Source organism: Leopardus geoffroyi, chromosome E1, assembly GCF_018350155.1.
Source record: "Leopardus geoffroyi isolate Oge1 chromosome E1, O.geoffroyi_Oge1_pat1.0, whole genome shotgun sequence".
Classification (NCBI taxonomy): Eukaryota; Metazoa; Chordata; class Mammalia; order Carnivora; family Felidae; genus Leopardus; species Leopardus geoffroyi.
In genome coordinates this window covers 463639-470515 of record NC_059330.1, presented here as the reverse complement: position 1 = coordinate 470515, position 6877 = coordinate 463639, and the positions used below count along the sequence as shown (strand labels likewise).

Here is a 6877-nt window from a genome sequence, read left to right as displayed (position 1 = left end):
TGGGGGTGGGGGGAGGGACACCAGGACATCGGCACCTTCACAAATTGCCGGGGTGTGATAAGCACCGAGTATTGTAAGCAAGTGTTGAATCACCAAACGGTACATCTGAAACTAATCTTACATTGTATGTTAAGTGACTGGAATTGAAATTAAAGCTTTTAAGAGATGGAGAGGGTTGCCCCTTGCAAAAGTCGCTAGCAGACGGCTAGGAAAGGCAGCCGTTCGCAACTGTTACTACACATCAAAACACCCGGGCGACTACAAAAAAATACTGATTAATCACCAACCTAAAGATTCCGGTTTAATTAGTTAATTGGTCTGCCCGGGTATTAGGCGTTGTTAAAGCTCACCAGCAGATTCTAATGTGCGGCTAACGCTAAGAGCTCGAGTTGATGAGTCTCCAGTCCTGTACTTCAGTCCTAAAGCTGTGGAGGGGGAGGGGGGCGCTGGGGGGCATTGCCGGGTGTGAACCCTCCAGACCATTTCTGCATTGTGAGACCGAGGCCCTAAAGCAGAGAGGAAGTACATTGCTTCCTGGACCCAATTCCCATAGGGCAGGGGCGGGTTCCCACACCCAAGCCGTTCTCCTGCCCCTCCACTCCTTTCTGACCCCATGTACCCGGAAAGAGTGTCAGAGTCCACGGGCTAAGGGTTCGGTCCTACGAGACTGCCCACCCCCCCACCCCGCCCCACCGGAGGGGCCAAGTGCAAGGCCAGGCTGTCGGCTGTACTTCTGACTGACCGGCTATGGGTCAGAGGTCCCCTCGGCCCCCTCCTCGGGTCCTGCCGTCCGCTGGGGCGGCCTCCAGAACCCGGGGAAACACCGCACTCCCTGCCTCACCAGCTTCTTGTAAAAGTTCTCTGAGCCCCGTCCTCTGGGGTTTTCCTGGAGGCTTCGCCGAACCGCACGGCTCATCGAGTCATTGGCCACCGGCGACCGGACCTCCCGCCCCTCGTGGGTCCCCAGAGGTCAGGGGGTGGGACTGGAGGTGCCAGCCTCTGGTCACGTGTGGCCTGCTCCTGGCCACGGCCCCCCCTCGGGTGGGGTCCAGATGCCACCTCATTAACAAACAAAAGGCATCTTGAGGGCTCTCTGGCATCGAGGAGATTCCAGAGGTTTTGGGAGCTCTGGGCGGGAACAGGATGACCAAACGTGTATTTCTTACTGTAAATCACACTATCCCGGGAAGAAACCCATGTTTCTGAAGGGGCTACTCCATATCAGGCACTGACCTAAATGCTTTCAGTGTATTTCCTCGTTCAATTCACACCTCAGCTCTGGGAGGAGAGATGTCGTGACTCCTGTTTTCAAGTGGAGTCAAGACTCCCAGCGGTCGAGCCACTTGCCTGCGGTCACGTGCCAAGTCAGTGGCCGAGACCGGACTGGCTCCAGGTCTCCGGAAGCCGACCCCACTCCCAGCCCCCACGGAAACAGCCTGTCAGCCCAGGGAGCCACCTGGCCTGACCACCACCCATCGCCAGAGCCTGCCTAGCATGTAAATGGAGCTTGGCTGACAGGTGTCTCGGGGTGGGGTGGGGTGGGGGAGCCGGGGCAGTGCTGTCCAAGCCCAGAGCTTCTGGAGTGAGAAAGACCACATCAGGAAGGGTCCCGGGACCCAATCAGGGGAAGTGGGGGTCCCAAAGAGCTCGTCGGGGCCTAGTGGTAAGAGCAGAAATGTCAGTTCACAGGGGCCCAGGCTGAGGTGGAGCAGGACATGGGGGCCGCACAAGCTCGGACGGTTCCCCACTGCCCCTTCTTGGGCGGGACCCATCTTCATTCTGAGATTATAACCTTCCCTGAGAAAGGAGAGCCGATGGTCTTTGGGAGCGCCCCACAGCCTTGGCAAAACCGAAAGGTGGCCTCCCTCTGCCGGTATCTCCATTTGGTTGGTTGGCTTTTTATTGGCCGGAGAAATCAGACACCCCGGAAACCGGCTTCGAGTGAGCTGAGGCGAGGGAGTGGAGGCAGCCGCCGTGCGTGGTTCTTTGTAGATCGATGCTTCTCGGAGCATCGTCGAGGGATCACCTGGGCGTTCGGAAGGCAGATTCCTGGGCCCTATCCCAGACCTACAAAGTCGGAATCCCTGGGAGGGACGGGCAGTCTGATTTCACAAACCCCTTGGGTGACTCTGCAGCTCGCCAAAGGGAGAGAGCACTCCGCCTGCTGGTGAAAAGGCCCAGAGAAGGGGGGGAGTGGCGGAGAACCGTGTGGGATTGAAGGATGATTTCTATGGTGGTTGTTTTAACGTAAAAAACACTTGAGCTTAAAAAAAAAACAAAACTTTTGTGTCGAAATAAAACCTTCAGGAGCTTGGGGCGCTCTGGTGACTCAGTCAGTTAAACGTCCGGCTCCTGATTTCCACTCGGGTCATGATCTCGCAGTGTGTGGGTTCGAATCCCGCGTCGGGCTCTGTGCTGACAGCTCGGAGCCTGGAGCCTGCTTCGGATTCTGTGTCTCCCTCTTTCTCTGCCCCTCCTCTGCTCGCACTCTGCCTTTCTCTTTCAAAAGTAAATAAACATTAAAAAAAAAAAAGAAATAAAATATGCTTCCAGAAAAACGCGTGTGTCCTGCATGGAGAACGGGATGCATCTGCCCCCTCGGCACCGTTGGGTAAGCAATTGAGATTAAGAGACGGATCGTCACCAACGTCCCAGGTCCCAGCGGCCCCTGTCCTGCCTCCCCCAGTCACCGCCTGCCCTGTGGTGGTCACAGCTCCTTTTGTGTGTTCCTGCCCTTTATGTCATGGAAGCAGATAGAACGTGCTTCTTCATGCCCGACTCTGGCCCGTCACGTGTTTGTAAGCTCCATCTGACCTATCGCATCCACCCGAAGAGCGTTCAGTCCTGTGGACACACGGCTCGCTCTACCCGGAGGGCGGGTGTGACACGTCCCAGCGTGGGACTGCGGCAGCGTCTACAGTCCTCGTGCCTGTCTGTTGGAGTCTCTGTGGTCTTGACCCTGTTGAAACATCGAGAAGGAACCAGTGGGGAAGGTCCTGAAGCTGCGAGACAGAAAGAACCAGTGAGGAGGGGCTCTGGGGAAGCCGGAGGCAAGAGCGGGGCGCCTGGGGCCAGTGAGGGGGGTCCTGGGGCCAGTCGGGGGGGTCAGGGGCCAGTGAGTTGGGGGTCCCGGGGAAGCCAGAGGCAAGAGTGGGGGGCCAGAACCAGAGGCAGGGCCTGGCTTTGCCATTGCAGAGGGGAGGAGAGAGCCCAGCGCAGGTGGGTTCGCAGCTGGGGTGGCTATGAGGGGCTCCTGCCGTGGGCCTGGATTTGGGTCCGTGAGGTGGGAGGCAGGGTCACCCCCTTGGGCGCGTGGGAGGGTCGGGATGTGGGGCAGGGGAGATGGAGTCTGAAGTGGTCACGGGAGACTGGTCAGCCCAGGTGGCTTGAGAGCCGAGGCTGGGGTCCACCGCGCTCCCGCAGCACCTTCCGGGCCGTGCCAAGTTGCCCTGGAACAGGTGCTGGGGAACTCGGGGGCCAGGCCGCCGCCCCAAGAGGTCTGCGGTGCCACCTGCTGGGCAAGAGCCACATGACGCCCAGGGAGTCCCCTTCCCCGCCCCAGGGGCTCCTCCCCAGACAGAGAAATGCAGACCCCAGCAGAGGCCAGACATGTCCACACCGGGACCCGGTCACAGGCTGAGCCCTGACCCAAGCCACACCGAGCGCTGAACAGGCCAGGGGATCCCGTGGTTGCGTCCCCAGAAAGGCAGGGGTCGGCGGGGGTCCTGGGTCTCCGAGCTGCGGCTGTGGCCCCCCCCTCCTCACAGAGCCGCTCCCCCTGACAGGCTCCCCAGCCGCGAGAGCCCCCAGGCCCCGTGCCCTAGTGGAGCAGGCTCACACGCAGCCTCCCTGGCTCCGTGCCCTGCCCAGACCTGTTCTAGAAACACACCACCCTTCCCCACGGCTGCCTCCACCTCCCACCAGCCAAGCGCAGGCGAGGCCGGGACTCAGCTGGGAAGGCCGGCAGGCAGGAGGGCTGGGGTGGCCTCCGCGGGGCCATGGAACCCACAGCAGGGCCCGTGCTGTACCGACAGCTGCAGCTCTGGGATCCAAGCTTGGAGTCCGGGCAGGAGGAGGTGGAGGAGGAGGAGGAGGAGGAGACCTTGGAGCTGGTCGTTCCTGATCCCCGGAGGCCCCAGGACTCCTCTAGGTGAGTCAGGGAGGGGTCTGAGCACCCGGCCACTCGGGCCTGAGGCTGGTAAGTCCCTCCCTCTGGAGCCCCTAAGGTGGGGGCAGGTGTCGGACCGCCCCACGCCTGGCTCGGCTCCAGGAACTTTCTGGGTGAACAGGGGAGGAGCGGAGCTGCGGCCCCAGACCTGGCCTCCGAAGGGACATCTGTACGAGGCCGGCCCGGCCAGCTGCTCTGCCAAGGGCTCCCAGCCCCCACTCCGGGTGCACCTGCCAGGCAGGTTGGATCCGGGCCGCACCCAGCTAGGCCCCGCTCCCCACCCAGCCAAGCCCACCTGCGGCCTCCCTCCTGCCTCTCCGACCTCCTCCCCAGGGGCTCCCTCCCTAGCTGTCCTCGGTGTCCCCAAGCTCCTTCCAATCGCCGTGTCTCGTCCACGCCCTCTACCAGGAGGCCTTTCTCCTTGGCAAAACTGTAGTCCTCACACAAGTAAGGCCAAGTTTTGGGGAAACGTCCCCTGGGTCCTCTCGGGGCTCTTGGTGGCCCTCCCGCCCCGGTCCTGGCTCAGGACACCCCTCTCTGCAGGGACGAGGCCCGTGGGCTGCCCGGGGCCTGGGCCCGTCTGGTCGCGGCCCTGCTACTCCTGGCCGTTGGCTTCTCCCTGGCGGTCAGGCAGCTCCACGCCAGCAGCGGCTCTGCGGCCCCTCCTCCCAGCGGGCACTCCCACCACCCCGGCGTGTACCACCACGGGGGCGTCGTCAGCCCTGCAGGTCAGAGCGGGGAGCCGCTGGGGGAGGGGGGACGGGCCGGGGCCGGGGTCACGGTCCCGGGACGGCCGCCCCCCCGACGGTCTCCTCTTGCTGCAGCCGCGTGCTCCCACCTGGGCCGAGAGCTGCTCGTCGCCGGGGGCAACGTTGTGGACGCCGGAGTGGGAGCTGCTTTGTGCCTGGCGGTGGTACACCCTCACGCCACGGGGCTAGGTCAGTGACCCACAGCCCCAGGTCTGCTCTTGGGCCCTGACCTCGGGGCTGCTTAGTGGCAGGACCTAGGACTCAGGCGGCAGCCCCAACCCTGGATCGTGGCCCCGGCTCCCACGTCCGTGTGGTCTTGGCCCCCGTCTCCGGGCCTAGTGAGCAACTCCTGACCTCAGGCCGAGTCGGTGACCCTTCACCCGGGCTGCCGAGTCCCCCTGACCCCCGTGTGACCCCTTCATCTCCTTCAGGTGCCACGTTCTGGGGCCTCTTCCACAACAGCACCTCGGGCAGCTCCACTGCCCTGACGCCAGGTCCGGCCCGGACGCTGGCCCCCGGCCTGGGGCTGCCGTCCGCTCTGCCGGCCCTGCGCCTGCTGCACGCACACTTCGGCCGCCTGCCCTGGCCACGCCTGCTGGTGGGCCCGGCCTCGCTGGCTCAAGACGGCTTCCTGGTGGATACAGCCCTGGCCGGGGCCCTGGCCGCCCGGAGCACGGAGGGCCTCTGTCCACTGCTCTGCCACGCCGACGGGACCCCGCTGGGCCCCGGGGCCCGCGCCACCAACCCCAAACTGGCCGCCGTGCTACGCGGGGCGGCAGTGGCCCCCACCCCAGACCTTGCCGGGGATGCCCTGCTGAGTCTGCTGGCCAGAGACCTGGGGCTGCGGGGACCCTCGCCTGGGCCCAGGCCCACCCTGGAGCCAGCCCTGCAGCTACCTATGCCCCAGGGCATCCTGTCCACCACCCCCAGCCCCTCAGCTGGCCCAGAACTGCTGGCGAGGGTGGAGGCGGCCTTGCGCTCTGGAGGGCCCAGCCCTGACCCCTGCCTGTTAGTCCCACGAGCGCCCGTGACCCCCGGGAGCGGCGTCCTGGCCACCATAGACAGTAGCGGCTCTGTGCTCCTCCTCACCTCCTCACTCAACAGCTCCTTTGGCTCTGGACATCTGTCCCCAAGCACCGGGATTCTGCTCAGCGACCTGGTGGCCGAGTCTGCAGGTGGGGGCTGGGCTTGCCCCCTCGTCCTCCATGGTGGCTCTGATGACACAGAGGCTGATGTGTTGGGGCTGGTGGCTTCAGGAAACCCCGTAGTGGCCAGAGTCACGACTCGTGCCCTGCTCAGTCGCCTGGCGGGGCCCCAAGCCCAGGCCCAGCAGCAGCAGCAGGGACCAACACAGAGCCCTAGCATTTGTGGCCAAGGGACCCTGCTCCAGGTAGCTGCTCACGCAGAGCATGCTCACGTCTCCAGTGTCCCCAGTGGCTGCTGCACCTTCCAGGGCTTCTAAGTGTGGGGCAATGGCCAGCAGGGCGTGGACCGGGTGGGGGTCTCCAGCCTGGAGGCAGGGACAGAGCAGGCCCAGCAGTGATGAAGTGCATACAGAGCACACTGCCAGCTCAGGCCCACAACCTCTGGCCTGGACTGGAGTTAGTCAGTTACCTGGACTGGAGTTCTGGCTCTTTTTTTTCAGTTAAGGAACCCAAGGACAATGAGGAAAGAGCCCCAGGCCCCGGGGCCAACCCTGAGTTCAGATCCAGCCCTGAGAAGGACAGGTAGAAAGACGCCAAGCCCCTGCCTTGGCTCCAGGCCCCAGGGGCAAGGCTGGCAGAGCCCGGGGTACTGCTGGCCTCTCTGTCCTTCCCTTCAGGCCACCCTCTGCTGATCTGTGTCAACGGGGCTGGAAACAAAATAAAGATCAAGTCTCCTGGATGCCTTGTGCCATTCCTGTTCTTAGTTTCCCATCAGCCTGTGAAGTGTTCGGTGTGTCGGCTTCCCCCTTGGGCAG

At 63.4% G+C, this 6877-nt stretch overlaps 1 protein-coding gene across 3 annotated transcripts; it reads left to right on the top strand.

Annotated features, from left to right (window-relative positions):
• The first annotated feature begins 2473 nt into the window (after nucleotides 1-2473).
• On the top strand, nucleotides 2474-6799 carry GGT6 (gamma-glutamyltransferase 6). 3 transcript variants are annotated; one of them, XM_045487282.1, is made up of 6 exons: nucleotides 2474-2611; nucleotides 2751-3022; nucleotides 4035-4150; nucleotides 4712-4896; nucleotides 4993-5106; nucleotides 5349-6799. In XM_045487282.1, the coding sequence occupies exons 2-6, from the start codon at nucleotides 2771-2773 to the stop codon at nucleotides 6377-6379; spliced, it is 1698 nt and encodes a 565-aa protein (XP_045343238.1). In that variant the 5' UTR covers nucleotides 2474-2611; nucleotides 2751-2770; the 3' UTR covers nucleotides 6380-6799. The 3 variants fall into 3 exon arrangements, with proteins under 3 accessions (XP_045343238.1, XP_045343237.1, XP_045343239.1); XM_045487281.1 differs by having other exon boundaries at nucleotides 2474-3022; XM_045487283.1 differs by lacking the exons at nucleotides 2474-2611; nucleotides 2751-3022 and having other exon boundaries at nucleotides 3770-4150.
• The last annotated feature ends 78 nt before the right edge of the window (nucleotides 6800-6877 follow it).

Excerpts from the sequence above, each read along its gene's own strand:
- GGT6 (XM_045487281.1), top strand. The coding sequence starts at position 2,744 with ATGGAAGCAGATAGAACGTGCTTCTTCATGCCCGACTCTGGCCCGTCA. Across the intron at positions 3,023-4,034 it reads CTGCGAGACAGAAAGAACCA|CTGCAGCTCTGGGATCCAAG; the intron begins GTGAGGAGGGGC and ends CTGTACCGACAG. Across the intron at positions 4,151-4,711 it reads AGGCCCCAGGACTCCTCTAG|GGACGAGGCCCGTGGGCTGC; the intron begins GTGAGTCAGGGA and ends CCCTCTCTGCAG.